The sequence below is a fragment of the Ambystoma mexicanum genome, chromosome 2p (genome assembly GCF_040938575.1).
Source record: "Ambystoma mexicanum isolate Mex_15411 chromosome 2p, UKY_AmexF1_1, whole genome shotgun sequence".
Classification (NCBI taxonomy): Eukaryota; Metazoa; Chordata; class Amphibia; order Caudata; family Ambystomatidae; genus Ambystoma; species Ambystoma mexicanum.
Window position 1 is genome coordinate 768,932,986 of NC_090923.1, and position 18,417 is coordinate 768,951,402.

At 45.2% G+C, this 18,417-nt stretch overlaps 1 protein-coding gene across 2 annotated transcripts in view; it reads left to right on the forward strand.

The window, feature by feature from the left end:
• Positions 1-18,417, forward strand: part of LOC138566773 (cytochrome P450 2G1-like) — an 899,512-nt gene that overhangs the window by 272,501 nt on the left and 608,594 nt on the right. Inside the window, exon 3 of one of the 2 annotated variants that reach the window (XM_069644420.1) lies at positions 15,186-15,338. The exons of the other annotated variant lie outside the window; for it this stretch is intronic. Coding sequence (XP_069500521.1) covers positions 15,186-15,338 — 153 coding nt within the window. The remainder of the gene's footprint in view (positions 1-15,185; positions 15,339-18,417) is intronic. 2 annotated transcript variants of the gene reach the window in all.

Here is an 18,417-nt window from a genome sequence, read left to right on the forward strand (position 1 = left end):
TGTAGAGAAGATGAGCGTCGAGAGCGGATGAGCGTGGAGAGCAGATGAGCGCGGATGAGCGCGGAGAGCGGATGAGCGTGGAGAACAGATGAGCGTGGAGAGCGGATGAGTATGGAGAGCGGATGAGTATGGAGAGCGGATGGGTGTAGAGCATGGAAAACGGATGAGCGTGGAGAGCGGATGAGTATGAAAGCGGATGGGCAAGGAGAGCGGATGAGTCTGGGAAACGTATGAGAGCGGATGAGCGTGGAGAACGGATGAGTGTGGTGAGCGGATGAGCGTGGAGAGCGGATGAGCGTGGTGAGCGGATGAGCGTGGTGAGCGGATGAGCGTGGAGAGCGGATGAGCGTGGAGAGCGGATAAGTGTGGAGAGCGCTAGAGAGCGGAGGAGTGTGGCAAGCAGAGGAGTGTGGAGAGCAGACTAGCGTGGAGAGTGAATGAGTATGGAGAATGCATGGGTGTAGAGCGTCCAGGAAGGAAGAGCGTGGAAAGCGGATGAGTATAGAGAAGGGATGGGTGTGAAGAGCAGACGAGTCTGGAAAGCGTATGAGTGTGGAAAGCTGATGAGTGTGGAGAGAATGGATGAGTGTGGAGAGAACAGAGTATGGAGAGCGGACGGGTGGGAAGCGGGGAGCACGGATGAGCGTTGGAGAGTGGATGAGTATGGAGAGCGGATGGGTGAGGGGACCAGATGCGTCTGGAAAAACGTACGAGTGTAGGGTGAACGGATGAGTGTGGAAAGAACGGATGAGTGTGGAGTGAACGGATGAGTATGGAGAGAACGGATGAGTGTGAAGAGAATGGATGAGTGTAGAAAGCGTCCAGGACGAAAGCAGTTAACGGATAAGTGTGGAGAGCCAACAAGTGTGGAGGGCGGATGAGTGTGGACAGCAGATGAGTATGGAGAGCGATTGAGTGTGGAGAACGGATGAGTATGGAGAGCGGTTGAATGTGGAGAGCGGTTAAGTGTGGAGAACAGAGGACCGTGGAGAACGGAATGAGAATGGAGAACGGATGAGCTTGCAGAGCGGAAAAACATGCAGAGCAGAAAAACGTGCAGAGCGTCGGAGGGTCGAGAGCGGCTGAGCGTGGAGAGAGGCTGAGTGTGGAGAGCGGCTGAGTGTGGAGAGCGGCCGAGCGTGGAGAGCGGCCGAGTGTGGAGAGCGGCTGAGTGTGAAAAACGGCTGAGTGTGAAGAGCAGCTGAGTGTGGAGAGCAGCTGAGTGTAGAGAACGACTGAGTGTGGAGAGCGGCTGAGTGTGGAGAGCGGCTGAGTGTGGAGAGTGGCTGAGTGTGGAGAGCAGCTGAGTGTGGAGAGCAGCTGAGTGTGGAGAGCAGCTGAGTGTGGAGAGCGGCTGAGTGTGGAGAGCGGCTGAGCGTGGAGAGCGGCTGAGTGTGGAGAGCAGCTGAGTGTGGAGAGCGGCTGAGTGTAGAGAGCGGCCAAATGTAGAGAGCGGCCAAATGTGTAGAGCGGCCGAGTGTGGAGAGCGGCTGAGCGCGTAAATGTGTAGTGCGATCTTGAACGCCTGAAATGACCAAAAACGCATAGAACGGACCTGGCCGCTCAGAAATGCGTGACGTACACAGTATGCATTGGAATGCATGCAACCTTTGAAAGAGCATACTTCATACCACACCCCACGCTTACTCTCTCCTTACACTACCACTCAACTAGAACACAGAGATACTACGACACCATTCGGTATATCTGTTCTCATACCAACATCTGCCGCTCTCTTCCCATCACTCTAAGTAAACATCGCTGGTCTCACACCCCCAGCCAGGCGTTCTCCTCAGGCCTAACGCAGCCACTCTCGATCTGGATAATTCCAGCCAGAGCGAACACATACTCCTGATCTCTCAACCACCACACCTACCGCTAAGAAGCAGCTACCACATGAACTCCACACCAGCTGCACACATACCCGGTGCGCACACACACCTTGGACTCTCTCTAATCTCTCTACTGACCCGAACTTCGGTTCCCAAGGGCGTTCAACCTACCAGCACCTTCAGACCATACCAATGGTATATAAGGCGCTATATAAATGCAAAATAACATAACATAACATAACATTTCTTGAATGAGTCAATCATTTCAGGTATCCATATTAAATGCCCCTCACTTTTTGTGCTTCCTTTAACCCCTACAGGAGGGGATTTGTATAACTGGAATAATCAAAGAGCAAAGACTGGCAATGGTTGCAGAGGCCCAAGAATTGTTGCATCTCGTTCACTGTGTTTGGCTGTGGTATGTTTTGCACCTCTGCCACCCCGTGAGTTACCCCTTCTCCCTACTGATGGTATTATCTGCCCTAGATACACTACCTCCTCCAGGCAGTATCGCAGCTTCTCTTTGTCCGCCTTGTACCCCTTTTCTGCCAATAGGATCAAAAGTCTTACTGAATCATCTCTATATGGTTCCTTTGTGTTTGCAAGTTCCTAAATCCATGTTCCTCAAAACTTTCCATGTCTGTGCTCAACAGTTATTAAACAGGGTGCCATTGTGGATGGTGCTATTCATTGTTACCCCTTGTACCCATGTTTCCTCTATATGTTGTCTGCCTGCTCCCCCAGCAGGGAGGCAAACAAGATCTTTATGTCTCCCACAGCCAGGGTGATGCCTGCTGTATGCTTCTCAAGGGTGTAAATCTACTTGCCAGCTCCCCCAGAAAGGTAGGGCAACGTGTGCATTAAGTTGACACGACCTATATGGGGCTAAGGCAAATAATTAGGCTTCCCCAGTCCCTTCTGTAACAGCAGGAACTGGGATCCCCGCTGTTTAAGCTTGAAGGGCCTCACTCCTTTCATACTTTTGGCCGGGGCCATTCGACCAGGCTACAATTGAAGTCTGTGGCTCCAGGGTGTTACCTCCTGTGAGGCCTCGGACTGCCACCCATCGCAGTCTTCTTCCTCGCTTCCCCCTACACTTAATAAATCTTGTCCGTCCAACCCCTTTCCTCACCCATACATTGTGAATCATAACTTGCACCCCATGGCGTGGTCTTGCCAGGGGGGGCCTGAGTTACCGAGATCTAGGGATCGTAGACAACCTTGCCATCGATATTAAAGAGGATCCATCCCACTCTCCATTCATCAATACCTATGGGCATGCACTGCCCCTCCCCCTAACTTGGCTTTCTGTTCTGGCTCTCCTAGGCCCGTGTCAGCTCTGCTCTGCTTTTTGTAATGCTGCCTCCACTTGCTTTTGAGCTTTGTCCTCAATTGCTAAAATTGCTGGATCTTTGGTGGTGCCCCCAGACTTCCATGATGTCCCTTTCCCATCTTCCATTGGGAAAGAAGAGAATTGAGGGTTTGTATACCCCACGGCAGGCTGTAGAGGATGTGGTGGTAGAATGGTACATATTTCGCTCCCCAGGGGGAACCCTTCCTCCCCATTGTCATAAACACTCTCTTCCTCCACAAACATTTGTGATAAATAAAGTATACTCTGCTTATTTTTCAACTGTTTTCCCTTGTAGGTTGACATGCGTGCCCTCGTAGGCCATTATTTGAACAATTTACACACAGTTCCCCAAACCCACTGTTTGTGGTACTTCAAGATCTTGTCTTTATACTGCGGAAGCACTTTACAAATATGCTCCAATGGCTTATACATACTGTCACAATGCTCCAACCAAGCTCAAAATGAAAGCCAGCTGACACTGGCCTAGTGGCTGTTCCTATTAGCAAAACTCACAATCCAGCTAGCAGATCTTCTTCACACAACTACTAACAACATTTAACAAAAAACCCTGTCACAAACAAAAAACTAAAACATCTGACTCCAAACACTGACTGCTAACAACACTTACCCACAAACACCTTTTATACTATCCAATTGCTATAAATTCCTGATAACAAAATACCTTATGTACAAAATAGCCAATACTACCTGCAATAAAAAACATTTATTTACACATTTATTTACACAAAGATGTAAATCCTTACCTCGAGACAAGGGCCTTTAAACCGCCTCACATTCCCTTCTCTGGAACAGGGGGATATCTCACATGATGGTGTCTTTCCCAGCCAAAAGGAGAGCTTCACCCCAATCATTTGTTATTACACAATGCGTCTTTCCCCACCAAAGGGGAGATTCTCCAGACTACTTTGTCAATACACAACGTTGTCTTTCCCCATTTAAGGGGAGATTCTCCTCAATAATTCACCAATACACATGCAATATTGTACAACGTAATCTTTTCTCATTAAGAGAAATTTTATCCACAATACTGCATCAATTCATAAGCAATAGCAATTCACAAGCAAAGACAAAATGTCAAGAACACTGTATTTTGTAAGAAATGTGTACCCAACTTACCATGTGTCCTTTGTAGTCCTCCTAATGCTATGCTCCCTTCAACAGCCTGCACAGCCCTGACCCGGCACCCGAAGCCAGAAACCAGGCAGACCTTTAGAGAAACATAGCATCTACTCACCTCCCCATTTGGTGTATGCACGATTTGAGGAAGCAAGCACCACGGCCTGGGGCATGTTGCACAGGACCCACGGCACTATATTGGAGCAATGGATATCACATCAGGGTCACCACTCCCTCAAGAAAAGCCAAAGAATGATGAGAGGGCCCAAATTGTAGAAAACACAACTTTATTGCAAATACAAAATAACAGCTGGGATGGTCAGTCAGTCTTGTGAGACTTTACCAGGGGACCTCTGTCAAAAGTAATTCAAGTGAAGAAAAAGTAATCCAAAAAAGGATTATATACCCCACAGGAAGCAATGCATATGTATTGGACCCAAACAGCTGGGAAGCACAGTTCAGACAGCCACTAGAACTGAACTGAATGAAGTGAACTGTGAACACCGCCCACTGCGGCTGAACCTTTTATACCAAATTTGTCAAATTATGAAACAACATTTTAGTTACATTTTTAAGGCAGGTTGCAAGAACTGATTGGTGGGACTACATTTGTCCCCTATACCCAGATATATGTTGAATGATCCTAATTGGGTGACCATTTTTGGACAGGGTTCCATTAACATCCCTCGTGACATTGTAAACCTTCCCACACCACCCCTCAATTACGTGATTATGCTGAACAGTCAGAAAATATTTGTTTGACATTGGTTGGTAATGTCCAATCTTCAAAATAGCTTGAGATGGCAAGGGAAAAGCCGTTCACACCAAGCTGGACCAATGGTGTGCCCCACGGACATCAGAAAGGAAACTGCACAATGTTACACCCATGGACAACCAAACCTCCCTCTGTTGATTGGCTCCCCGTCCCACGCCCCATATCCCCAACCCCAATACTACGGCACTCCAGCTCCCTTCTCATGCCTTGGTGTCAAGCAAATTCTGACCAGACTGTGGCTGTAGTTGAACTAACTGCATTTAATTTCTATTTCTCTGCAAATTCTCCTTGTGCACCCATGTGCCTAGCTCGTTGGCCTCTAAATGATCTTTTAGAATAACTTTGCAGTGGCTTTGTTCTCCTGGGAAACTTCAGCCGTGCAACATTTCAGCACACTGTTTCTGCCAAATATTCAAGACATAAATTCTGCTTGCAATACCAGAGCATGCAGCTATTTTCTTATGAGCTGTCTGCGAGAAATGCTTCTTTTTTGTGGACCTACAAAAATGGCTTCTCTACTTTTCACATATTGCTCAAAGAATATCCCTGTATCATAAGCAACCATGTGCCCACTCTCTACAATTACCCTCTACTGCCCCTAAAGCACCCACCCTTCTTTGATTTCCAACCTGGGACTTCTGGTGCTGCATCTGCTTCTATGTCACATTATGCAAGCAGCGCCACATTCAATGATGTCCCCAACCCCGGTGTCACTCATCACATCATCCTTGACATCACCATGTTGCTTGCACAACTGGTATGTGCACCCCCCCTGGCAGCATTGAATCTGGACATTTACAACATTCTCCACCTTCGATCAATCTATTGATCAACGCATGTTGGGTTGCAGCTCCTAGCTCTTTTCCTTAGGTATCCACACCCTTGCCACCTTACACAAACTCCTTCGGTGAGCAACCCATTATCATATACACTTCCCCATCAGCTTAACAGTCTACCCAAAAGCCTTATAGTTGTCTATATTCAAGTGTGCATTGTGAGCATTCCCTGTGGATCATATTCAGGCATTTCCATTTGTATTTGTATGTGGTGTTTGCGAGGTGTGCTTTTTCTGGTCCTGTCAACATTCAGGGCATCATATATTTCCCCCTCCTCCTTTTTTCCTTTCAAATTCTTATCCCTAACTGACATGCACCAAAGATGATGAGCATCAGGACGAGTAGTGGGACAGTTACCTTAAACATGTACGGCAACCACACGGGAACACAGGCAAATAGATTGTGGAGCCAGTTGTCTGATATTACTGTGCTTGTTTCCCTTGTCATAATCTCCTGGAATGCATGTAGCTCCTCAATAGCCTTCGTTAAAGTTCCATTTGCTGCATCATTTGCAGGTGCGAAGGTGCAACAGCTGAATCCGATTTTCTTGCATACAACCCCGTCCCTTTCTGTAAATAGGACAAGATGTATGTATTCTCGAGGGTAACTAATCTGGCCACACTCAGTTCTTCCCTCACATTGTTTAACCCTTTCTCCATCAAATTAGCCAATTTTAGTACTTCATATCGGGTGATTTGCAGCCACTTTGCCTTGCTGATGTTTGAACAGCTCGAGGCAATAGGGACGAACAAGGTTGACCCTTTCTTAAACTTTCAATACTCCGGTGGCATAGCATCACGTCTGTCCGATGACTTTTAGGACCAGCAGTTACTGTCCCTATGAAATCTCTTCAAATTCAAGGATTGTGCTGGTCGTGTGTGTACCCCTGCTCAATACTTTATTAATGTGTAGATCTTTATTCAGTTGTGCAGGATGATTGTTGAACAGAATGAGTTCTGAGCGGGGCACCAAGGGAACATGTGCCTCCCCAAGCTGGAGGAATCTGGGCATATTCCTGGGTTCCGCATGCTCACCATTTATCTATAACGAATCCAGTCCTGCTCAGTGCTGGGATACTCATAAACTTTGTACATCCCGTATTGGCCCCCAAATATATCAAGACTGTGGATCTGAAACACAAGGAAAAACATGTGAGTTCCTTTATATGCAAAGGTTGTTTTTTCTCATCTATCCATGTTAAGGCATGAACTGAAATGAACATGCTTGTTCCAAACTGTGAGACACCTAGTATTCATTTTGCTCACGACATCTTCCTCGAACCCTACTAATCCTTCCACCCTACATTGTAACATTTCCCCCTTCCATGCCCTGTCATGGAAGACAGATCCCTCAATTCACATCAATGGTTTTGTATGCCCTGTCTCCATGAGACAATTTAATCTGTTGTGGGTTATGAACAGTTGTACCCACTTCTTGCCCGTTCTGTCATACATTCTACTATAATGTGTTTTGTGGCTTCTATTTTTGCCATTCTCATGAGTTGCATATAATTGTCAGCATATTTTTCCTCCCCCTCATGTATCCATTGGACAGTAACCGATTTCCCCTGAAACAAGCCCCTTATTTTACACAATGACATATGCATCAGACACCCACCCTTCCTCTGCTGACGTGTGATATGAGAGAGCACACATATCATGTGTCATTGGCCCTCTCTTGGCCCACCCAGTCTCATTTCATAATATCATACATTGCCAGACGAAGTGATCTGACTGCCCCTAATACCATCTTCAAACATTTCAGAATTAAATACATCTCGTTTAGTGCATACTCCTTCATTATTACTCCTAATAGGGGCAAACTTTCCCCTTTCTGCTAAAAAACCATATAAACATAAACCCAAAAAACAAAAACACTACACTCCATCAACATCACTTATATAGTGTCCTTCCTCCTCCTGCGACTTCCATGTGAGGCAACTCCTCTGGCCTGCTCCCAGGATTTCTATACATATGAAGGGAAGAGAAAAAAGTCAAGGATAGTTGGGTAATACTTCCCATCAGCTGGCTCCTCTCTTCTTCTGAAAGGGGAACGCAGGTCTTGTCCCGACAGAGGTCTGAAAGATGAATCCATGGGTGCTGCTCTGCTACCTTTACATGACAGTGAATTGTCCTGTGAAACGTGGTTCTTTCCAAGATCTTGTGAAGTTCTCGATAAGAACATTGTCGCTCAGATAAATGGGAGACTGTGCTGCAAATGTGTCTTCTTCTAGTGCTGATGAGATGTCTGTGCTTGATGCTGGGTCAGCAGGCCTGACTTGACGTGGTCGCACCTGAAGGGACATATAGGGGAGGGACTTTGTGAGCTCACTCAAATATACTTTAAAATGTCACCAAGGAGTTGGGCAGGACTGTTAGTGTCCAAAATTGTACAGTCAAGAGTAAGAGGCCCATGCATTCTCCTGCGAGTGACAATTTTGTGCAGAGTCAAATGATGATCCGCACCACGGGAGTTGCGTAGTGCAATTAAAGCAACCAGAAGACAGTAGAGCCATTTCTTGCCAAGTGTCACTGACAGCTTTGCAATGTGCTCTTTAAGCAGGCCATTGAGTCGCTCAACATGTCCGTTGGCTTGTGGATGGTACGCTGAGCACAGCTTGTGTTTGATGCCAAGGAGGAACGTTACCTCCTTATATAGATTTTTGGTAAAGTGTTGTCAGCTGTCAGACCTCAACCCATCACATACCCCCACCTTGGGAATACTTCACGCACCAAAAATGTGGCAGCAGATTTTGCATCATTGTTTGCCAGCCCCAAGCCAACATGAAAAAGGACATGCAATTATGTAAGGACATGCAATCATATACCTATAAGAGGTACATCTATCCTGCATATCGAGATAGTCAATATGCAAATTACAGATGAGTCCTTCTGGGCATGGTAATGTTGCCTTAATGATTGTATGTGTGTGCTCTACTGTAGCTGTTTGGCATGTGGCACAGTTATTTACAAACTCAGTTACCAGTTCTTGTAGGTTGCACACAAACCATTCTGCATTACTCTCTGCATCTACATGCTCTTTTGACACATGTGCTCGGTAATAAAGCTGATCCAGGGTTGTATGGAGCAGCTTCTGGGGCATTACTGGCTTCCCAGTACCATTCTGTCTCCAGACCGGGGCTGTAGGTGATAGCGAGCAGCCCCGCTTTTGCCATAACTCCTGCTCTTGTTTAGACGCACCCCCTGAAACTCAATCACTTGGAAAATGGGCAGTGCATTGAATGGCTCCACAAGTGTTTGGGATGCCTTTGCAGTAATGCCATGAACAGTACTTGATCCTTCTTAAAAGGCATGAACCATGTTATGTGTCATGGTAAATATGCTGCTTCTTTTGTTACAGAGGTGTCCCTATTGTTGCCTTGTGAAATTACATCTGTGCCGCTGATGTGTGGCAGCACATTTTATTATTGCCAGTTCTGCTCAGAGGGGAAATACCTCTATTAAGTGGGACAATAGCTCTGCATGTTGAACGGTGCAGCCATTGCTCCTCGTGAACCCTTCCTTTACCAGCGAGCGAATCCCAAATGCAATGTGGATGTGACTTATGCTGAATCTGGAAAAGATGTTGACTGCATGCCAGTCTGACATATTCATGGCCATTATAAGGGCTGTTAGTTCAGCTGCTTGGGCTGGGCACTGTAATGGTAACCTTATCTGAGCCCATACCTTAAATTATCCTTTGTGATAACAAGCCACTGCTGCACCAGTATGTCAACAACCATTGCTTGAATCTATTGTTGATGACTATCTGTACTCTAATGCAATAGTTTCAGCTTATAGGTGTATACGGAGAGAGTGGGAGGGTTTCTAAGAACACTTGAGTTGAAAAAATAAAGTATTGTTGACCAGTTGGGATTTGCAGCTGAGAGAACAAAATCTCTTTGAGAGTAGATAGACGATCGGAGTCGAAGAGTTCAACTATTCTATTTTCCCCTTCTGGTGGTACAACAATTATCAGCATGGATTCTCAATTTTGTATCAATTGAATCAGATCCCACTCCTGACACCGCATGTAAGAAAGGCATGGTATCAACAGTAAGACAGACACAAGTGACCACAGTTCAATGGTGTCAATTGAACTTCAACAAGGGTATGAAAAACGCCTATCTAATCCTAAATCTACAGATGGGAACAAGGTACAACCATCAAATAATAATAATGCAGTCCTAGTGGTGTCTTGTCAAAATACAAGGGCCTATACTAAAAAATAAATATTGCCAATCCTTACCTTTAAATACAAACAGCGTAGGGATTAATGACACAAAAAGAAATAAGTGTCAGGTGTGTGTAATGATCAGTAATTGCCTGACCTGGGTTAACCATTGTGTTGGGACATGTCAGGTAAACAGCTCGGGTGTTTATCAGTTTTCCCTCACAGTGAGTTGTCTGTGAGAAAGTGTTCATGTTGGAAAAGGGAGTGTGTTGAATCCCTAGGTATCCTACCTGGTAGGATAGGGTGGAGGTGTTATAAGGAAGGGGATACTGCATCTCATTGGACAGTGTCCCACTTCCACTCCCCGAAGACCACCCATCCAGGTTCCTCCCGCACTGGTCCACCACCAGGTACTGGATCCAAATGCGATGGCTGTGTCCTGGCCACCTGGATGACAAATCCCCGGGGACTAGCAGGTGAGACAACTTCAGGTTTCTCACAGTACCTAATAAGTAAGTACTGTACTGAGGAAAAGTAGGTGTAATAAAGACTACAGGTAAGAAATGGAAGCATGCCCAGCCAATCCTTCCCTTGTTGGTGAGATGAATAACAAGGGCCAGTACCCATTTATCGCAAAGGCTTACAAAACCACACTCAAACGTTTTTCACTGCAAAGAAAGCCAGTTGAATTTCTGCTATCAATGCTTATTTTGCATTAGTAAGCAAGATTTTGAGTTATGATTTTGGTTCCATTTGTATGGGCATTAGGACCAGGAAAAAAGTCACTTGAAATTAATGGGAGGATTACAAATTTGACATTAACTATATAGTCTTTAAAGAAATAAAACCACAAAAATCAAGTTTGCATCTGGTGTGCAGCATTAGGAGAATGTCAGTACAGCCAATTGCCATCACAGAACAGCCTCAAATTAAGACACATGTGTAAAGACTGGAGGAGGGTATCTATACTCCTGCTCTCTATATGGCAGAGGAGAGGCACAGAGCACCCCAGCCAAGATTCTCTATTTGGTATCGTGGACGAACAATCAAGAATTAAGGTGATGCGGGCTGGTTCTTAAGTACAGTGTAGTCCCCAAGCACCCACAAGGGAATGTCCACACTATGTTATAAGGTTCAAGTTATATACACAATCACAATAATACACTTTGTACTCTGGCAATACTATAATGGCAAATATATACAGTTTCTATGTGGTACCACTATTACTCTCATTCCATTAAATGCATCAACTGTAGATAGTTCAAATAGCATACAAATAAATATAGCAAAAGGTATCAACCATAGACATAGGAGGAAAGCAGGTTGGTTAAAACAATAGGCAGAATACTGGGCCCCTACCACTAAGCACAGTTCTGTATGAGGTTCCCCCCACCTGGGCAACCTGTAAATAAAGATGTAATACAAGCCCAGTCCATATATTGTTTATATTAGTCTTATTTCCCATTAGAAAGGTTCTACCACCCCAATGTACCTGAATTAGCAGAGTTCGACATCAGGTCATCGACAGATCCTTCTTCAGTGGCTCCCTTTAAGGCAGAAGCCACGGATCATCGAGATCCCATGAAGAAATGGTGGACAAAAGGTGTTGAGGCAGCAACTTCGGTCCTGGTGGTGCTCATCGACGCTCAGTCATGGCTGTCCTGCGAAGAGGAGACGTGTAGTGCGCCTCGATGATGATAGTTTTTTGCTGCAAAGAGTCTATGAAGAACTTTGGCCCAGCAAGGGCATCGAGTTGTCGTTGTCTCTGCGGTCTTCTGGTGGCGGGAAACCCACTGGTGGATGCTACTCGGCATGTCAGCGGCCTCGACTTTCTCAAGCGGAACAAAATCGGTCAACGGTGCAGGCGACAGCATCCTTCGTTCAAATGTCTTAATCAATGGAGAGTTGCGGCTCCCATCGACGAGGATCGTCATCGATGGTGATGGACTTCAATGTCCGGGTGCTTTGCTTTGTGATTCTGCAGCGGTCACCGTCTCTGGTCAGCAGCCTTTTGAGGAGTGACTTCCAGGGCGCTTCGGCGAAGGTTAGCAGGTGCACAATGGTCCCTCGCAGCTTGGGGAGAGGTCCCCAAGCCAGGTCCTCTCTTGGATCAGTTCCCTGAAGGCACAGCAGCTTTCAGATTGGCGAAGGACAGCAGCAGCAGTTCTTCTTCTTCCAGTGGGCTTCAAGGTTAAGCATCAAGTATCAACTTCAGCTTCTGAACGATTTCCATCAGTGTGAGGTTCCCAGATATACTGTTTGGTTTCTCATTCACTCTGCTGGGTCACACTCATCAGGCAACTAATCATCCAGAAGGGCATTCAGGCAGGCAGCCAATCAGGCTCATCGTGCATTCAGGCCATTCTCCTCCCTCCAGACACTCACAACAAGGAATGTGTATTGGGACAAGCACTCAGCCATTCAGCACTCCACACTGCATTCATATCAGTTTCGGCCTGGGCTGCCTCAGTCTTTGTGTCACATACCAGAAACCAGACACTCATAACAAGAAGTGCATATTGGTCACACACTCCATTCACCCACGTCCCACCCCAAGGGCATAGACACAACATACAGTCACTGGGAAGGCTCCAGCCAGTCTGGCCTGGACTTCCTCACAATACCATATTTGGGACGTCCACCCAACGGCCAGTCAGGGGAAGGGACAGAGTCAGGGCTTCCCGGGACAGTGGGAAAACAGGGTAACAGGCAATAGAAAGCAAGAGGCCACAGGGGCCACCTTGTCTCCTATCAGGAATCAACTGATTCCAATGGCAGGGCCTGGGTATCCCAAAATGGAGGATACTCAGAGCACCTGTCAAATTCAGCATGGACCTGCCACCAGCCCATACCCTGCTCTGTGTGCCACACACAGGTGTTCAAAAACATACACTAGAGTACATGGTTCTACCCCCACCCATGGGTGCCATAAGGGTATCCCAAAGGTCTGTACACCAAACCAAAACGAGGAAAAGCTGCACTGCCAGAAGTCCCACATGGGCTCCTGGGCAGAAAAAAACACATATAACATACACGAAAAAGGACTTCAGAACAAGGACAGGGAGGACCTGTCCCTCCAATGCATTTCCAGCATCACAACCTACCTGTCAAGCGTCCTCATATGTGACACCATGAGCAGGTCTTGGATTTTAACTGACACCACTTTGCACTACCATGTGTAGTGCAATACAGTGAATATGGGATCATTCACCAATAATCCCAAAATGCAAACTGCCTTTCATTGAAAAGACAGATCTGACTCCAAATGTCAAACAGACCACTTGGCAACTATACTATCAGTGATAAACTGTCAAGCAAAGAACATTGTGACTTTTTGACATATTTCCACAATAGGGTGCATCAATGTTCTCTATATGAAGGTGCCATGCCTCTGCCATCCCTTCCAGCACCAGCCTATATGGGCATCCAAAAAAGTACACTGAAGAGAAACACCATCTGCTGCTGGCTGCCCCAGACTGTGCATTAAGTAGGCAGGTGTGCGTTTGACAAGAACTCTAAGTTTTCGTTCCTCACCCCATTTCCTGGGCCCTCCACCCTACTCACAGAACTACAAGTTACGCTCTGAGTCACTACAAACCGCTGCAATCCCCATAATTAATAGCACCCCACTTAATGAACAAGTACATGTGATAGGAAGAAGAAGGAAGATGAATCAGATGACAGACAGACTCAAGAAGCAGCATTCCAATTAGAATATATGATTAACATGAGTGCATTTCAATACTTTGAAAGAGTTGGTTAATGTCTCCAATATCCCCCAATATTCCTATAACGCTGTCAACTGCATAAGGATGAGGGCTGCACTTTTCCAGTAGTGCCTAAATTCTAACTTGCTTCAGTATAGTCATAAAAAGGGGTGGTGTTACAGCCCCTTCCTAAGGAATCACTGTTCCCATAATACATAAATAATCTTATGTCTCAAGCAACTGCTTGTACCAGTCAAATGATATCACCATAGGATTCATAGTCGTAGGGAGCTCATCCAGCTCTTACTGTACAAACTGCCTCAACCTTGCCTAGAGCTTACCGCCACATGTGCTGTCATGGTAGATGAGAAAGGCAGTCAACAAGAACTTCGGGTTCTGTAGTACTCTGCCCAGACTTCAGACAGAATGAACTGGTCTGCCCAAACTGCCCCGCCTTTTCCCCGGGCCCACTCCCAAACACACACTGTTGTTCTAGATGAACATCAAATAAAGGGCAACCGATAAGATCCTTGGGTCCTGTTTTACTCCATCCGGACCCCAGACATCAGGCACTGGCCCACCCAATCTACCACAAATCACCCTGCTGTGCTAGGTGAACATTTTATAGGGGCAGTCAATTAGATCTTCGGTACATGAAGTACTCTGCCTGGACCTCAGACAGCAGATACTGGCCTGCTTTAAATGCCTTGCACTTGCCTCTGTCAATTTAGCAATCAGCTATTTGAAAGCAGGACTAAGAAGCCAGGTAGCATTGTGTAATTTATTTTTCTGACAATTTCATCAAAATGTACTAGAAATTTAGAGCATTTTTAAGAAGCTGTTCCGATGATGCACAACACTGTAAAACACAAGAATTCTATAAGCAAATAATAGTTTTTGTCAGCAATTTGCATATCACGTTGCCCTATAATAGCACAGCATTATACTGCAAATTGACCTGGATGACGTGGTTCTTTGTCTGGACTACTAAAGGGCTGGAGCCATGGTTTAGTGAGGCTGCCACCAATCTGAGTCTAACAAGAACAGGCTTTTTTATAGACATAGCCAGACGAGCTAAATGTTGATTCTGGGTGTTGCAACGGAATAGCTGAGAATAGATGTAATCCTGTATAGAAAATATGGCTCTGCTTTAAATCTAAACCTATGATTTTTCCAAGGCTGCAGTTGATGTACATCATCATTTCTTCCCATCAAAGACTTTGTGTCAATCAAAAAACAATGCAATTTAAAGAAACCTTGATATTGCCCTAGATTTTGTTCGATGTTGCTTGTTTATCAAGACGACACACAGCGGTTGTTGCTCAATAATAACAGCAAACGTTTCAATTGTTTTTGTGATGTTTTTGGTAGGAATTGCTTTCACCACGAACATGGAGTGGTGGAAGCAACTACGTCATTTCTCCTTAATGACGTTAAAGAATTTTGGAATTGGGAAGAGAAGCATCGAGGAGCGGATCCAAGCCGAAGTCCAGACTTTGATAGAAGAGTACAGAAATACCAAAGGTACATCTAAGCACAGCAATTGACAAGAAGCATCAGCATGTATGTATTTATTTAAAAGCATAAAGCGCTTACGCCAAAGTGCTATACATATTTCTAAAAGAAACAGTAACAAAAGTACATGAGCAGCAAACAGGGGGCAGGCGGGGAGGCAAACAGAATGGTGTTAAATTCTTAGCAATGGGAAAGAGAAGAGAAGATATGTTTAAGAGGTTCTCAGGAAGAAGCAAGGATGGAGACAGTACCTAAAGAGTAGGGAAGCATTCCATAGTTTATGGGCAGGATGGTTGAACGAATGGAACTGGCTTTGGGCACAAGGAGCGCAATCAACAGTTAACAGCAAACAGATGAAGACAGAGGAAGATGAGGAGGAGAGAACAAAGAAGCAAGAGAGGAACTATATTTAGATGCAGAGAGCTGGACATATTCAAAAACAACATAAAACAAGCATTGGCAATGCCAACAGTTTGTACTTTTGTGTAGGCATGGGAAAGGCACTTGCATGTGCAAAATGGTGTGAGGAGCTGGGCTTCTAACAGCAGTGCTTGGCAAATGCCTAATACTTATCAAAACGGTTGGCTTTTCCAATGCTTGTTGTTTACAGGATTTCAGTGAAGGACACGTATAGTGTTTATAAACCGAATGGCTGAAGGCCGACCTGGTTAAGATTTTACACCAGTTTTGCGTTTACAACTCCAATTAGGTCATTCACTCTCAGAAGGCTGCTTTGAAAAAGCAATGGCACCCACTTCGAGTGCAGAGTTTGTTGGTAAGGCTTGAACAAAGTTGACTGAAAGAGTTCCAGAGAAAAAGGTGTTTTTAAGGAGGACGGTCAGGAACTGTGTGGAAATGACCATAAGGATTAGCATGGACAGTCAAGGGGTGGGCAAATACCCAAACAACACCTTTAAGCTTTGTGTCACTGCTCAAATGCCATTTCCCCCTAGCTGTACTCTAATGCAATATGTCCGGCTTATAGGTGGCTCTGCCTTCTAATAGCCCAAACCAAAAAGTGACAGTGTTAAAGAGACCCAAGGAGGAAATAGAAGAGAAGGAGATATTTGGAAACGTGGAGTAAGTGGAAATAGGAAAACAGCAAAGCTCAAGACAGGGAGAAGAGGAGAGAGGTCACCAGCTGGGTGATTAATAAGCACAGAAAAAAATGGTCAAGATGGGAATATATCACTGTGAGAACAGGAGCCTTAGTGGAAGAAAAAGTAGGGTAACGATGCATTTTGGAAGATATTGTAGATATGAAAGTAAAAATAGCATGCACTAGCAAAGAAAGACGTGCGGGAAGTGAAGGATTCCCTTCCTGCATTATAAGCAGAGGAAGATTATGAGCAGTCAAAAATGGTCAGGACGAACATGTGATGGGGAGTAGTCATGGAGAGTAAAAACAAGAAAACGTGTCCACCTTGGCAGCGATAAGGTGAAGGGAGTGACCACAGATACAGAGCTGGAGAGCAGAGAGACAGTCAGAAATAGCCTACTGGATATGATCAGTGAAAAAGGGAAAACAAAATGTATTTGTGATTGCTCAGCATAGAAGGGACAGTTAAGAATGAAGGAAAGGATGATTGATGAAGGAAGGATGATGTGCAGGGATGGAGAATAATAAATGCACCAGATCTGAACCGTGAGGAACACCATAATGAAGGTGAATAGTACTAGACGTTTTGTTGACACAGAGTAAGCTAGAAAGAGAAGTAGAAACCCAGGAAAGAACAGAGACATGAATTCCCAGGGAGGAGAGTTAAGAACAAAGGATAGATTGATCTACCATGATAAACGTCGCAGATAATTCCAGAAATTAGGAAGGCACAACTTCCTATAATGGTGAGAAGAAGTGATAAGCTTGGTTACGTGCAGGAGAGCAGATCCAGGTGAGTGAGCAGGACATCATCCAAGTTGAGGTGGTGGAAGGAGCGTAGAAAAGTAGGGAAGAGTGAACGGCACATTCAAGAAGTGCAAAAAGGAAAGAAAGACGAGAGATAGGAGTTCATACAGCTGCCAAGATCTGTCATACTTCTAGGCCCTGATGCTTTAAAGCAACCTGACCACCCAGCAAAATTCACAGTTCCCATTGTGCCATACAACCATAACCTTCAACATAGAGGACCGCATCTGTACCGCTAAATCATGCATTGGCATGCTGCACCCAGGTTTGGTGGGGAATTAGAACCTCGTATTTGCAGGCTCCCTCGCTCGATTTACATGGGCGCTGTGAGAGCTTTCTAGCTACAGCCCTAAAAGGTCCATCATCTGTAATGATAGTTTTATTTTGCCACCTCTACTCACTTTTAACAGGAATGTACATGCTGCAGAGCTTGCCAAGGGAAGCAAGGTTACAAAATTACCCCTGTGCCTTTTGGTCAGTCCTGGCAAATGGGAAGGCAATGAGAGAAATTATGCATATATAAGCACATGCCCTAAATGTTTGCCAGCCAACCCCCCTCCCTACAGACCTTTTCCATGGACCTGTAGAGACACTTAAACCAAGGCAAGAGTTTGCAAGCAGACTGTTCAGTTGCAAGATATATGAAGGTAAAAGATGAAAATGCATTTTGTGATGTGGCCTTCACATATTGAAATGATATTTTTGTGTGTACAGATATTGCCCGGTTATTATATTTTGTGAACATATTTTTTAAATACCCTATCAAAGAAGAATTAAAGTAATTTCCTTCAGAATAAAGAAATGTGTAGGCAGGCAATAAGGGTTTGGAGACAGAAGATTCCAGAATACTGCTGCGGACACTATCATTACCACATGCGGTTGGGTCCGCCCAGATCAATGGTTTGCCTCCACCAGGGTGGTAACTCTATTTCACAGATGCTGCATCAGTGCAAAGATGCATGCATGCACGCACCTTATGTAACTACCCAACCATTCTTTTCAGCAATAAGTTCACAGACTTCATTCCTACACTTATGTGACAATCCTTTTCATTGATCACTTAACGTCCAGGCGGCTTCAGGACCGCTTAATTATTAGGTAGTACTATGAAATGGACATCCACTAATGTCCTCTGCACTGATGGGGTCTAGCAGAGTGGAAAATCATTTTACCACCACCTTT